The sequence below is a fragment of the Primulina eburnea genome, chromosome 16, assembly GCF_022965805.1.
Source record: "Primulina eburnea isolate SZY01 chromosome 16, ASM2296580v1, whole genome shotgun sequence".
Classification (NCBI taxonomy): Eukaryota; Viridiplantae; Streptophyta; class Magnoliopsida; order Lamiales; family Gesneriaceae; genus Primulina; species Primulina eburnea.
This window is the reverse complement of record NC_133116.1, coordinates 23,120,008-23,135,949: the sequence shown is the minus strand read 5'-3', so window position 1 is coordinate 23,135,949 and position 15,942 is coordinate 23,120,008. Positions and strand designations below refer to the sequence as shown.

The 15,942-nt window shown below is 32.3% G+C and overlaps 1 protein-coding gene across 1 annotated transcript; it reads left to right on the top strand.

Annotated features, from left to right (window-relative positions):
• The first annotated feature begins 10,780 nt into the window (after positions 1-10,780).
• LOC140817448 (ethylene-responsive transcription factor CRF4-like) lies at positions 10,781-12,179 on the top strand. Its single transcript, XM_073177133.1, has one exon. It carries the CDS (start codon positions 11,057-11,059, stop codon positions 12,053-12,055), a length of 999 nt encoding a protein of 332 aa, XP_073033234.1. The 5' UTR covers positions 10,781-11,056; the 3' UTR covers positions 12,056-12,179.
• Positions 12,180-15,942: the final 3,763 nt, after the last annotated feature.

Here is a 15,942-nt window from a genome sequence, read left to right as displayed (position 1 = left end):
TTTGAAAAGAAGAATAACATACAAGAGAAAAGAGGCAGAAGCTCTGAAATGGTTACTAAATCATTTCCGAGAATATAAGGAAGATGAAATTACTGCCGATATCTTGGAAACTCATCGTCAATGGTATCTCAAGGAGATAAAAGAGGATGAAAAGTTAATTTCTAGATTAATAATCTAGAAAAGAAAAGAAGGGACCACTCAACCACCGCATGGTCCACAAGCAAGCTGTAAAGGCTTATGAAGATTTGAAGTCCGAGTTTCAAATCCGAAGGAAGCCTTCTATAAATAAAGGAGCAGAAGGAAGATGAAGGCATCGATCAACCTCTTCATTTTTCTTCAACTCATTTGTAATATTTCTTTCAAGTTTATGTGTGTAGTAAGTTCAGCTACTGTGAGTAGCTAAAGAAGTTTCTCCTCCTCTACAGGAGGTTACTATGTAATAAATAAATGTTTGTGTTTGAATAAAAGAGATCTTTGCTCTTAGCCCCTCTCATGTATTATTTTCAAAATTTTATTTTATACTGTATACTCTAAGGTAGGAAACGAATTAGAGTTGTGCCAAGTGCTGCTGAAGGAATCTACGTCAGTAACCATCGGTTGCGATCGCGTGGTTGGGCTGTGAGGAGCAGTCTGTAAAATACGGTGGATATAACCCGGTGGTACTCCGGTCAAAAAGGTATAAAATTTAATTTATTTTACGGAAGCATGATGGGCCGATATTTAAAAGAAAATCAATTATTTTAATATATAGGTGAGGGGTAATTTGGGAAATTAATACCTACAAGAGAGTGGGGAAAAAGTTTTTGGTCAAAGGGGGAGTGATTGCCAATTCTCCCCCAAAATTTTACAATATTTGCAGCAAAAAAAAAAAAAATTTAAAAACACACATGCGCACACAATGTATGTGAAGACTCCAAAACCAATTATAAATGCGTTCAACTCTTTGACCCAATTTTATTTCATTAAATAAAAAAGTAGACAGAAGATGACCCATGTCGTGTTTGTTCTTAATCTACAAGTGTTGAAAGAATTCAATGAAATTAAGCAACATTTTCCGACCGTATGAAGTGAAATAAACTTTTGAATTCTTTATTATTATATGCTGAGGTTGAATCAGCATTTAATTTATGATTAACATATATTTCTCACTGCTATATTATTTGAAACTTTTTATGAAAAAAAAATATTCATATACATAATATGTTAGGATATAAGAATTGTCCATGTTTTGAGAAAAATCAAACCGCTGTATTTTGAATGTTACACAATTTAAAAGATTATAATTACATCGTTACTATCAGATATAATCTTTTGATTAAGCAGCAAATGCTTGATCATATAATTGATATCAAAGTCAAGATGACATGTTTGAATCTATTGATTACAATGAATATAATTATTGTAAGAGATATTTTCGAGATATAATGAAAAAATTATCCCCTCTAGGAGAGCGATCAAACTATGATACTTGAATTTTGTTCATTTTAAAATTATGAATTACAGTATACCATCAATTATAGTTTTTGGTAAAACGACAAGCAGTCAGAGCTGTACAAGAGGACCTGGGATATACCGGCATGTGTGTAGCTGAGATTAGCCTACTGGCTCATGCCCCTGTTATTTCTGACATTGTTTATGAGCCTAGGTTGATGAATAAAGTAGCTCATAAAGTTGCTAATTTTGTTTCTTCTTCCCCTTCATCTTTTGTCTGGATGAATGACGAATTTTACATTTTGGTTGGTTGAGGTTGTAATGAACGATTATCCTTCATAAAATTACTGACTTACCTTCAAAAAAAAATAATAACAGTAGACTAATAGATCCTTCATATAAAAAAATTCAAGCATATTTAACCAGTCTTTAAAACAACCAACACATTTATCTCATTTGTAGGCCCATTATTAAATACAATTAATTTTACACTGTTGAAAATTAATATTTAAAATGTGTGTATTGAATATTTGAATGTTGAAAATAAGAGTTGTAAATATTGAAAATTAGTGTGTGATGATGTAGGTAATGATGTATTTTATTTTTGGATTATTTGTAAAGAAATTCTATAAATAGGCTCACCATTTGTGAAGAAATTCACAATTGAGTAGAGAGAAAAATATTATAAAGTGTGTAGTTTGGTAAATTTTGATCGTTTGATATTTTTACTTTTTACCATAAATTTTTACTTTTTCACAACACGTTATCAGCACGAAACTCTAAAAGTCCTCCATTTTCTTCCAAGCTCCAAACCAGAAGAAAAAGGTAACAAAAGTAATAATATTTATTTTACTTTTTATTTATTGTATATATATTTAATATATAATATAATGTTATTATATAATAAAATAAATTTTCCAAAAACTTGTTATAAATCCTGGGAGGATGTTAAGACGACATCCAACACTCCCGGTATGGGATACGACAAGTATAAAAGCCTATAAAGATTTTAAACAAAATAAATTATGACACATCATTATAATAATATGGTATGATATACATAATTATTTAAACATGTCTAATATTATATACATCATATTATTAGCATAAAATTATACAAATACATACCTTTATTTTTTGTACACCAACGATAACAAAACGGCTAGTTTTTGCCCTATAAATATGATCTCATAAACACATTCAATCACTCCAACTTTCTCTTCTTCTCTAAAAATTATTCTTCATTAAAATTTTCGAAGAAAAAAGAAGATGGCTTTCTCAAGGTTATTTTTAATTATTTTAGTTATCATACTCACGAGTCTTTTATTTATCGGAGAATATCCTCCTCGTGTGTTTTCTTTATTTTTACAAATGCGTGTATTTGTTGTTTATCAATTACTTTGTATTGCAATATTCATTAACTAATAAAATGCATCGTAATTTTTTTAGTATCACCATGTCAAATTTGACGACGCTCGAATTTGTTGCGCTCGACATCACGGGGAAAAATTATATGCCATTGAATCTCGATGTAGAAATGCATCTTGAGTCATTGGGTCTAAGTGAGACCATAAAAGAAAATGGCATATCGACATCACAAGAAAAGGCAAAAGCCATTATATTTTTGCGTCGACATATCGACAAGAGATTGAAATGTGAATATTTAATTGAAAAAGATCACATGGCTTTGTGGAAAGGATTGAAACAAAGATTTGAACATATAAGGGAAGTTATACTTCCGACAGCCCGTGATGAATGGAATATGTTAAGATTCCAAGATTTTAAGAAAGTCAGTGATTAGAATTCAGCGATTTATCGAATAATCTCGCAGCTAAAATTTTGTGGACATGAGGTCACAGAATCGAAAATGCTTGAAAAAACATTTTCCACGTTTCATGCATCAAATATTACTCTACAACAACAATATAGAGTACGTGGATTTGCGAGATATTCTGAACTCATCGTCTTTCTTCTTGTGGTGGAAAAAAGCAACGAGCTATTAATGAGAAATCATCAGTCCCGACCCACTGGATCAACAACATTTCCAGAAATAAATGCTGTAAGTAAAAATGAATTTAAACCTCGAAACCAAAATCAAATTCAAAGACAATATTTTGGTCGAGGTAGAGGTCGAGGTCGAGGTCGTGGACGTGGACGTGGACGTAGAATTGGCCGTGATCGTGGTTGACGCCGTGGTTTTGAAAACAATAGAGATAGTTATTTTTATAACTCATCTCAAAAGAGCGTCCCAAACCATCCACTGAAAAGGCATCATGTGAATATAAGTGTTAATGAGAATAACTCAAAAAGATATGAAAGTTCTTGTTTCAGATGTGGTACTCCAGGACATTGGTCTCATATTTGTCGAGCCCCTGAGCATCTTTGTAAACTTTATAAAAAATCATTAAAGGGGAAAGAAAAGGAGACCAACTTCACTGAACGCAGTGATCGTTTGAGTTATTTTAACTCAATTTGATTATGGTGATTTTATGAATGATTTCTCTGGAAATGATCAATATGTTGGTGGGATAGAAATGAACAATATTGATGATGCAGATTTTCTCAATGATTTCTCTGAAAATGAACAATATAGTCGTAGAATATAAATGTACAATAATTTATTTTTCATGTATTCATATAATAATGTTTTATTGTATAATTATGATATGTGTTATATTTAAATATATATTGTCAGTAATTTTATTTCATTGCATATTTTTTTGAAGTTCAAAAACGGAAAATGTTATGAGCAAAGCTGAAGTTTGCATACCCGATAATGGTACAACGCACAATATCCTCCGAGATAAAAGATATTTCTTGAAATTAAAACCAACAAAAACAACGGTGAATACAATATCAGGTCCTGTAGACTTGATTAAAGGATGTGGTAAAGCACAATTTTTGTTACCTAATGGTACAAAATTTTTGATCAATGATGCTTTATATTCACCACAATCGAAAAGAAATTTGTTGAGTTTTAATGATATATATTCCCATGGGTATGATGCTCAAACAATGAATGAAGGGAATGAGAAATATATGTGTCTTATCACATATAAATCAGGAAAGAAATATGTGATTGAAAAACTACCAATGCTCCCTACTGGATTGCATTATACACATATTAGTCCCATTGAATCAAACATGGTAGTTGATAATTCTTCAATATTAACAAATTGGCATGATCGATTAGGACATCCTGGTTCAACAATGATGCGAAGAATTATAGAAAATACATATGGTCATCCGCTGAAAGACCAGAAGATCTTTCAGAATAATAAGTTTCAATGTAAAGCATGTTCTCTTGGAAAACTTATTATAAGACCATCACCAGTCAAAATCCAAACTGAATCACCAATGTTTCTTGAACATATTCCGGTGATATTTTTGGACCAATTCATCCACCATGTGGACCATTCAGATACTTTATGGTATTGATTGATGCCTCCAGCAGATGGTCACATGTATGTTTATTGTCAACTCGAAATGTTGCATTTGCAAGATTACTTGCTCAAATAATAAAATTGAGGAATCAGTTTCCCGATTATACAATCAAGAAATTAGACTTGATAATGCTGGTGAATTTACTTCCAGACTTTCAATGATTATTGTATGTCTATGAGAATCATTGTTGAGCATCATGTTGCTCATGTACATACACAGAATGAATTGGCTGAATCATTGATTAAACGTCTGCAAATGATTGCTCGACCAATAATTATGAAAACAAAGCTTCCTATTTCTATATGGGGACATGCAATTTTACATGTTGCTTCATTAATTCACATCAGACCAAGTGCATATCATAAATACTCCCCATTGCAGCTTGCATTTGGTAAAGAACCAGACATTTCTCATCTGAGAATTTTTGGATGTATGGTGTATGTGCCTATTGCACCACCGCAACGAAAAAAATGGGACCTCAAAGAAAGGTTGGAATTTATATTGGTTATGATAGTCCATCAATCATTCGATATCTTGAACCTCAGACAGGCGACGTGTTCACATCACGTTTTGCTGATTGTCATTTTAATGAGGAAATCTTCCCAATATTAGGGGGGAATAGAAACATACCGAAAAAGAAATTACATGGTATGTATCATCATTGTTACATCTGGATCCAAGAACAAAACAATGTGAAAAAGATGTACAGCAAATTGTACACTTGCAAAGAATAGCAAATCAAATACCAGATGCATTTGCAGACACAAAAGGGGTAACTAAATCATATATACATGCTGCAAATGCCCCTGCTCGAATTGAAATTCCAAAGAAAAAAATTGAAGATACTCATGATGTCATTAAACGCCTGAAGCGTGGAAGGCCAGTAGGTTCCAAGGATAAAAATTCTCGAAAAAGAAAATTCATAGAGAAACACGATGATCACAAAATAGAGAATGATGTTCCTGAAGAAACACATGATGATCACAAAATAGAGAATGATGTTCCTGAAGAAACACATGATGATGAAAATGTTCTGTCAGAACCACAAACAGACGAGAATCATGAAATCTCTATCAATTACATTAATACTGGAAAAATATGGAACCGAAAAGATATAGAAGAAATTGATGATATATTTTCTTATAATGTGGCAATCGACATCATAAATGATAATGAAGATCATGAACCAAAATCTTTTGGTGAATGTAAAAATCGGCTAGGATTGGATAAAATGGAAAGAAGTCATCCAGGTTGAATTGGATTCGCTAAATAAACGTAATGTTTTTGGACCTATAGTCCTTACACCTGAAGGTGTAAAACCTGTTGGATACAAATGGGTTTTTATTCGAAAGCGAAATGAGAAAAATGAAATAGTAAGAGATAAAGCTCGACTTGTTGCACAAGGTTTTTCTCAAAGACCTGGAATTGATTATGAAGAAACGTATTCTCCCGTGATGGATGCCATGACGTTTCAGTATTTGATTAGCTTGGCAGTATCTGAAAATTGAGAAATGCGTCTTATGGATGTTGTTACAGCTTACTTATATGGATCATTTGATAGTAATATATATATATATATATGAAAATCCCTGAAGGATTTAAGATGCCTGAAGCACAAAGTTCAAAACTCAGAGAATGTTATTCTGTGAAATTACAAAGATCATTATATGGGTTGAAGCAATCCGGTCGAATGTGGTATAATCGACTAAGTGATCATTTGATGAAAAATGGATATGTAAATAATTCAATATGTCCTTGTGTTTTCATTAAAAAAACAACATCCGGATGCGTAATTATTGTTGTATATGTTGATGATTTAAACATCATTGGAACGAATAAGGAAATTCAAGAAGTTGTGTCATACTTGAAGGAAGAATTTGAAATGAAGGATATTGGAAAAACCAAGTATTGTCTGGATTTACAAATTAAACAAAAAGAATGCGGAATGTTTGTTCACCAGACAAATTATACAGAAAAGATCCTTAAACGTTTTAATATGGATAAATCATATCCTTTAAGTACTCCAATGGTTGTTAGATCATTAAACATAGAAAAGGATCCATTCCGTCCATGTGAAGATGATGAGAAATTCTTGGTCCAGAAGTACCATATCTAAGTGCTATCGGTTCCCTTATGTATATTACAAAATATACATGGCCTGATATATCTTTTGCCGTAAATTTGTTGGCAATATTTAGCACATATCCAACAAAGAGACACTAGAACGGAATTAAATATATATTCTGTTATCTACGAGGAACGACAGACTTGGGACTTTTGTATTCAAAAGATACTAATCCAAGTATAATTGGTTATGCCGATGCTGGATACTTATCTGATCCACACAAGGCACGTTCCCAAACTGGATATGTATTTACTCGTGGAGGCACTGCAATTTCTTGGCGTTCACAGAAACAAACGCTCGTAACAACTTCATCAAATCATGCCGAGATTATTTCACTACATGAAGCAAGTCGTGAATGTGTGTAGTTAAAATCAATGACCCAACATATTCAAATCTCATGCGGATTATCATTCGACGAGAAGCCTGTGATACTATATGAAGATAATGTTGCATGTGTTGCTCAAATGAAAGAAGGATACATAAAAAACGACAGAACTAAACATATTCCTCCTAAGTTCTTCGCATTCACCAAGGAGCTTGAGAAGAATAAATGTATTGATGTTCGTCACATTCAATCAAGTGAAAACTCATCAGATCTCTTCACAAATGCACTTCCTACGACAATATTCAGAAAGCACATATATATTATTGGGATGCGCAATCTACGAAATTTGTGAAGAATTGTTCGTGTCAACATGAGGGGGAGTTGACGTGACTTACACTCTTTTTCCCTTACTATGGTTTTTATCTCAATGGGTTTTTCCTAGTAAGGTTTTTAACGAGGCAGTATAAAAACACGTAATGAAGACAATCATTATGATCATCATCACAAGGGGGAGTGTTGAAAATTAATATTTAAAATGTGTGTATTGAATATTTGAATGTTGAATATTTGAATGTTGAAAATAAGAGTTGTAAATATTGAAAATTAGTGTGTGATGATGTAGGTAATGATATATTTTATTTTTGGATTATTTGTAAAGAAATTCTATAAATAGGCTCACCATTTGTGAAGAAATTCACAATTGAGTAGAGAGAAAAATATTATAAAGTGTGTGGTTTGGTAAATTTTGATCGTTTGAGATTTTTACTTTTTACCATAAATTTTTACTTTTTCACAACATACACATGAGTTTTTTCTTTCTTTCTTTTTTCTTACAAGGAATGCTTGTCCAATGCACATTTATAAGATTTCATACTATCAAAAAATTAAAAGTAATTATTTTTTAATAGATATAATGCCTACAATTTATTGGAGGATAACTATTGTACTTGTTAAGAGATCTAGATATCCAAAGATATTAATTTGGTTCTAAGTATAGTTTAAAATAATTTTACTATATTATGTAACATCAGAATTAATCGTTAGAGTAAGTATCATATGATACATTCTTACATATTTATATTCGTGAGAGGAGTTGATCATATTCATATTATAACAACCAAAAATATAATACTTTTGACTTAAATTTTTTTTTATAAAAAATATCGAGTTCAGATGCATATTAAAAAAATGGTTATAAAATAGTAAATTTAATGACCTTTTTATTCAATATTAGATAGCAATTCATTTATTGTTGTATAAATAACATACTGTTAAATTTAGGGTGGGTGTGTCCACGAGTGGTGGGGCATGGAACCTGGAAATCAGGTTCATTTAACTCCAAAACCTAACCCAAAAAATGACGTGGGATTTGTCTCAGAGTGAAGACAACATTGATAATGACAAATTCAGATATCTCGGTGGGAGAATTGGATGGCAGAGCCACATTCATGGTCATCCGGGCAAACTTTTTATATATAAAAAAAAATTATATTAGTTTTGTGATGATTTTATATTAAAAGATCTTATAATTTAAAATTCCTTGGCTCAGCAGGTGGAGACGACAGAAGCCACCCCAGAATTTCATGGTGTGTGCCGTGGAAAACGGAACATTTGTGAGCAAATTTTGTAGATGGTCTTTTTTTCAGCAAAGGAAGTCAACTTTTTTGAAATTATAACATATGCACATTTATTTTGTTTGTAATTAGTTATATTAGTTAAAATATAGGCACATTTGTTTATACTTCAAATTTATTGATTGCAAGAATTAAAACCCAAACAAATTGAATATATATTGCTCATAGTTCTTGAGGTATCTTATGCCAAGGAAATTTCTCCTAACCTTAGGATCATATTTTTACGTCTAAAGATCTCTAGGCTTGGTAGAAGGGATGAGATCCTAAGATCTTGTGTTTAAATCTGTTAGATCTAGGGATGGCAACAGGGTGGGACGGGACGGGGACGGGTTTGTCATGCTTATTTTCGTCCCTGAATTTCATCCCAACTCTCATATCTGTCTCGATCTCCGTTGATTCCTCGAACCTGAAACCGCGTGGATCAAATTCATATCCCCACCCCCATCCCTATTTCAAAAAAATTAATGGAATAAGACGAAGACGAGTTCGATAATTTTCTCAAATCAAAATTTATTATTATCTATTATTATTGTTGATAATATTAATATTAGTATCAATATTAATCATAATAATATTATAATAATATTTTTTTAAAAAAATTATTATTATATTATTAATATTATTAATAATATTATTTTATTATTAATATTACTTTCAAGACGAGTTCGGGATGAAGATAGTAATCTCACATCCGTCTCGAACTCAAAAAAATCGAAGATCCCCGTCTTTGTTTCGGTTTTTTCTTACAAGGTCCAAAATTCATGGAGAAAGTTGTCATTCCTAGTTAGATGTTTAGTTAGTGAAAGTTGATTTTTATATAAATCTTTCATATAAGCTCCAAAAAATATGGACCTCATATGAAATAAAATAATAATAATAATAATAATAATAACAATGTAATAATACATTTTTCTTATTTTGAAATTTTTATTCTTAGGTCTTAGTTAAAATTGAGGACGTGTGAATATATAAAGTATAAAATTTGAAAGTGGTCTAGCAAATTGGCTATTCATAATTTGACCGACATATGTTTGAACTGGGCTACAGATATATGGGCCTCACCCTGCCCACAACACGTTCATTGGGCCAAATTTATAAATGGCTCAAAAAGGCACGTGTCGAAATCCCCCACGCGATGGACCAAGAATGCGGCGTCGCCGGAATGTCCTGGCCCCTAGCGCCGACGGTCGGTTCCTACCACCTAAGACTTTTCCCACCTTGTCTGAGATATTGTCGAATCCAAGTTAATATTTATTTAGTTATACCAAAATTACAAGTACCGGACAAAATCACCCTCTTTCCAAAAGTACCACGTTTAATAATAATAAAAATAATTAATATGAAGGATGTTCCACCAAATTGTGTGATTTGTTTTTAATTAATGAAAGATAAATTCAGAAGATATTGACTAAATTAGTATGAAAATCTACTAAATATAATGTCTAGATAACACTTATTTTTAGATATATAAAAGTTTTTTGGAAATTTCTGATTTCTCCTTTCTCTACCGTTTTTGGGTTATTTTCCTCCATGTATTGTCTTAAAACACAAAGTATTTGTATTTAAAAATAAAATTGTCTAGAAATAAATCAAAACTAAATTTATTTATTTATTTATTTAAGATAGGGAAAAAATAAATTTTAATTTTGGTAAGAGGCTGTTTTTTAGCAGACAAAAACTTCCTCGATATGGTGGTAATCGTCACGTATACTTTGTGTTATATTTTATTACCATACAAGTTTGTTTCATGTATAAACACGATCTTTCCTCGACATAAAAGGTAAGATTTATGTTGACCGACTGATTCGGCGACCCTATAAGACTCCGATTCCCAGTGTGCTTATCAAACTCTGCCCCCTTCCCACTACCAAAAATTCTAACTGCTGAAAAATTGTGATCTGTAGACAATTTTTACAAGAAAATACGACTAGGATTCTTGGATTGTCTACTTGTTCACTTTCCTTTTTGCCCAGAATACACACAAACGGTACACTTTTCTTCTTTAAATCTCCCCCAAGATTTAGCCATAAATTCTCGTATCTCGACGTTTTGGAATTTGTGATCTCTGAATAAGTCTGAGGCGTAGTTCTTGAGGCAATGGATCAGAGCTTGTTGCGGCCATTGAAGCACACTGAGCACAAGAATATCACCAAGAAGTTCATTAAACCACCTTCGGAGCAGAAGCAGAAGCAGATTTATAAATTGCAGGAGAAGAAGAGTTTCCATGCTCCAAGAACTGTTCGAGTATCGGTCACTGACCCAGATGCCACCGATTCCTCCGATGATGAAGTTGAGCTCTTTCGAAGAAAACGTGTGAAGACATATGTAAGTGAGATCAGAATGGTTCCGGAAGTTGATGGTAATTGTACAAATGGAAGGAGGAAAAGTGTACAGATTGCTCGGCAGAAGCCCAAGCCGGTGAAGACGAAAGAAGTTCCCGCGGTCGCCGAAGGCGGGCCCAGGAAGTTCCGTGGCGTCAGGCAGCGGCCGTGGGGCAAATGGGCGGCGGAGATAAGGGACCCTTCGAGAAAGGTTAGGCTTTGGCTGGGTACCTATGACACGGCGGAAGAAGCAGCGATGGTTTATGATAACGCCGCGATAAAACTGAGGGGGCCGGATGCTTTGACCAACTTCTCCACTCCACCTCCGGATTCTTCGCCGGAGATCGATGTGCCGTCGGTATCCGGCTACGATTCCATCGATGAGTCGCAAATTCTCTCATCACCGACATCTGTTCTCCGATTCAGAAGCTTGAGTGAAGATAATGAAACCACTAAGTCCATAGATTCACAGTCACCGGATGATTCGATCCGACATTTGAAGCAAGCTTCAGAGTGCAAAGTGGAAGCAATTGCGGCACCTGCAGATTACTGGAGCGATGGCCTTTTGCCTGTGGACAGTTCATTTTTAGAAGATTTCTTCAACTTGGAACCTCAGGATCATTCATTGTTTGATAATTCACAAGAATTCCTCGGTGATTTGATGACTTTGGAAGCAAATTTTGGAGGGTTGAACGATTCGTTTCAAGATTTCAGTTCACTCGACGTGGATGATTATTTTCAAGACGTTGGCGACTTTGCAATTTTGGCTTTATGATTAATCGTCCACCACTCCATTGATGATGGGCAATTTCTTTTGCATTTCCCCGTTAAAAAGTTTTTTGTGTGATATATTTAGTTTATAATAATTTGAGTATTATAATTATTTATACTTGAGAATATATATTTTTTGTAATATCTCCATAAATGGAGAGTGAGTGAAAGTTGTTTATTCATACACATTTGTAGCAATAGATGTCTACTTATACTCACCTCTATTGTGAAATTCAAAATATGTAGTTGACTGTAAAATATGTCAATTATATTTATATTTATAATAATAAATAATATTTTCGACATAAAAAAAAATTCGTAGATGACCACCATAAAATATATGTCTCACAAACTTACAAAATTAACTCGTGAGACTGTCTCTTAAATTTTTTGTGAAATATTACTTAAAATAATTTAACAATGTGGAATTTTAAAAAAAATCATTGATTTTATGCCGAAAGTTTTGTCTTTTTTTCATTTAATGTTATAAGATGAGCACAGCCAATGCGATTCAGGCACATTTTCAACTTTCAATTTGAGATTGTAGATTGTTTTACTCAAAAATTTTAGTTATTAAAGATATATTAATATGAAACAAGATGATTCGATCCATAATTATCATTAAAAATAATATTTTTGACAATTATATATTTTTTATAAATTAAATCCGAGATCTGTTACGCCAAATTCTACTATAATTATTGTGTTACCAGTGATGCCGACTTGGTATTCGCCTTTGGAAAGAACGCTATACTTTTTGAGGGGAAATGTAGCGCAATTTGCGGTTTTCTAGTTGACCAAGTCCAGTTTAGCAACAAGTAAGTGTAAATTTCAAAATTTAGAATAGTGACCTGAAAAGCATATTAATGAAATGGCAATAATAATATTTTCTTTCAAGTCTTTCTTTACAATGACATTATTTATGATATTATCTCAATTTATTAATATGTATGAGGTACATTTATTTTTCAGTAGTCTCCACGTTTATTATTAAATAAATACTCATAGTTGGATGTAAATGTCTAGATTGTGTTTCGATAAAAGATTAAAAATTGTATATATTGGAGGAATTTCAAATTCATCTTTTATAAATCAATGTTGATGCAATTATAATTGTGATGATTTTTTTTAATACAACCACGATATGTGTCATTTCAAGTTTATTTTTGAAATCATTCTTCAAATCAAATATTCTCATCTAAGCGTAACCTAAAGCTAGTTTGAAATTTTCTCAAATCTTAATCACCATTTTTGAGATATTTCTTTTTTATTTTAACTATCGATTAATAAGTCATTGTTTGGTATGAAGAACGAGACATTAGTTGAATACACATATTTGTTGCATCTAAAAGTTGAGTCAATTTCTAAAAATGATTAGAGTTAAAAATCAATATATTATAAATATATATTGATTTATCATCTTTTATCATATATCATTTATCATCTCATTTAATGAACTAAACTATATTTTATAATTTGGTGTGGATGATGAATTTTCTGTTGGTCATATAAAATATTATCATTATTCTTAGAGTAGTTCTCTTATAAGATGAACTTACGGATATATTTATGTGGCATGGGTCAATTCGATTCATAATTAAAATGAAAAGTAATATTTTTAATGTAAAATGCAATATTTTTTCATGAATCGAGTCTGGTTGAAGATACATTATTGGGTTAAGCGTTCACGAGTCTTGGGAAGTTTTCGTACAAGCTATCAACGTTTCACCACTTGGTCTGGTTGAGTGGACCATAAAATAGTGACGTTAGATCCTAATTGGTAATCTTTTATCTGCTGGGACAAGCCCGATGATAGCGAAAATGTAAGACTGATCCCTAATGTGTATGAGACAACACTAGCAGAGAAACACACACATCACCAAACTTATGGGACTATCAGTCTGACCCATTAACACCCAAATAAGTGCACTATGCACTATCACGAGTATAAGAAAATAAATTTAAGCACTGTCTAAAAATTATAACTTTTGGTCTAGTGCTAAGTGTTTGATCATAACAATATCAGAGCAAGGTCATGAGTTCAAGTCTCCTAAAAAACATATATCTATACTTCTTGATGATGAATGTTGGGTTAAGCGTGTATGAGTGAAAATAGTACTTGGATGAGTGACCTCATGAGAAGTTCTTGTGCGTCAAACTACTGACATTGTGCCACTTGATCTGATTGGTTAGGTGAGCCGTAAAATAGTGATGTCAGATCTTAACATATAATATTGTCTCCGTTGGGAATAAAGTCGACGTTAGAGAAATGGTAAGACTGATATTGAAAAGATATGAGACAACACCGACAGATATACACGTACCTCCTGGACTCACGGCCTAACATGGTGACCTATTAGGACTCAAGTAGGCGTACTCTACACTGCCACAAGTATAAGAAAACAAAGTTGCACTTTGACTAATAGATATAGTTTTGTGGTCTAGTGTGAATGTATATCTCATAAAATTAATTTTTGAGATGATCTCACATTAGTTTGTGTTATTTTCAAGATGAGGAAATTAACTGCTAGGAAATCAATAACTCAAAGTACTCAGAAATATAGACGGGATAAGTTTTAACCAAATGTTTTTCGAGAGAAAAATTGTATTAATTGGGTCACGCGTCCCACAGAGAAAGCTACTTATCCCCAAATTATTATGTCTTTAAACGTAATCATATTATCAATGATTGATATTACTCATATCATATCAAATATATTTGCTTATTTTAATGGTGAAGGAATATTTCAGAATGTCGATTCTCAATTATTCCTTTAAAATAAATCTATAGAACTAAAATGCAGAATAATAATTGAGTAACTTTGGAAATGATTTAAGGTATTTAAAAAATGGTCATATCGGGGATAAATATGCATAGAAAATAGTGAACGAAAATACTTAGAAAATTATGCATTTATTCAATAATAGTTTTTTCTTGGTCTTAGGGGGTCCATTTGATTGTCTGTCGTATGAGAAAGAGGAAAAATAAAGAATTAGGAAAAGGTCAGTGTTTTGAAAATGGATGGTGAGCTGTGAAGATTCAATCGACGATGAGTTGACATTTGGCCTATCAGTCAAAGTTGGGCTATTGGTCGAAACACGTCGTCTTTTTTCACACCAATTGTATGCGTCAATATGTTATGCGTAAATTTCACAAAAAAACTAATCCGACATCTTTTCTCCCTATATAATTTTATGAGACAGATTATTGTCCATTTTGATCTATGAAAATTCACTACAATAAAATACACATTCAACAATACACGAAAGACAATTATTTTTATTAAAACCGTTGTGTTTTTACTTTTAACAACGGTTTTAACAAAAACCGTTGTCGTAGCCTAAAAAAACCCGCTTATAAAAACCGTTGTCTTTGATGTGTCTACGACAACGGTTTACACAAATCGTTGTTTTTGACACTTGACAAAAACACATATAGAACTAAGACAACGGTTTTTGAAAAACTGTTGTCGTTGTTCTAATTTTTTTAAAAAAATTGGTTAAAACGACATAACGAAGGTTTTATGAAACCGTCGCTAATTTAAATTATACCGTCGTTAAATATAACGGAGATAGCTCTTGGTGAATTCGCTACGAACTTTCTTCAGATCTGCTTTCTTTGATCCTCCTATCAAGTCCACGACCAGAAGATTTGTTCTTCTTTTAAATAGCACTAGAATATTTGAAAGAAGTTTTGCGTAGAGATATAACACGAAAAATTCGACTCAAAAATTTAAGCCAAATTTTCTTGCATAAAACAAAGGAATTTCGAGAGCCCTATCCGAAAAGCATTTTTCTAGAGAGAAATTTCGGATGCCTTGTTTTTTTCAAATAAGGATCAAATCCTTATATTTATTTCTAATCCTTAATTTACTTAATTAATTTCATTAA

Excerpts from the sequence above, each read along its gene's own strand:
- LOC140817448 (XM_073177133.1), top strand. The coding sequence starts at position 11,057 with ATGGATCAGAGCTTGTTGCGGCCATTGAAGCACACTGAGCACAAGAAT.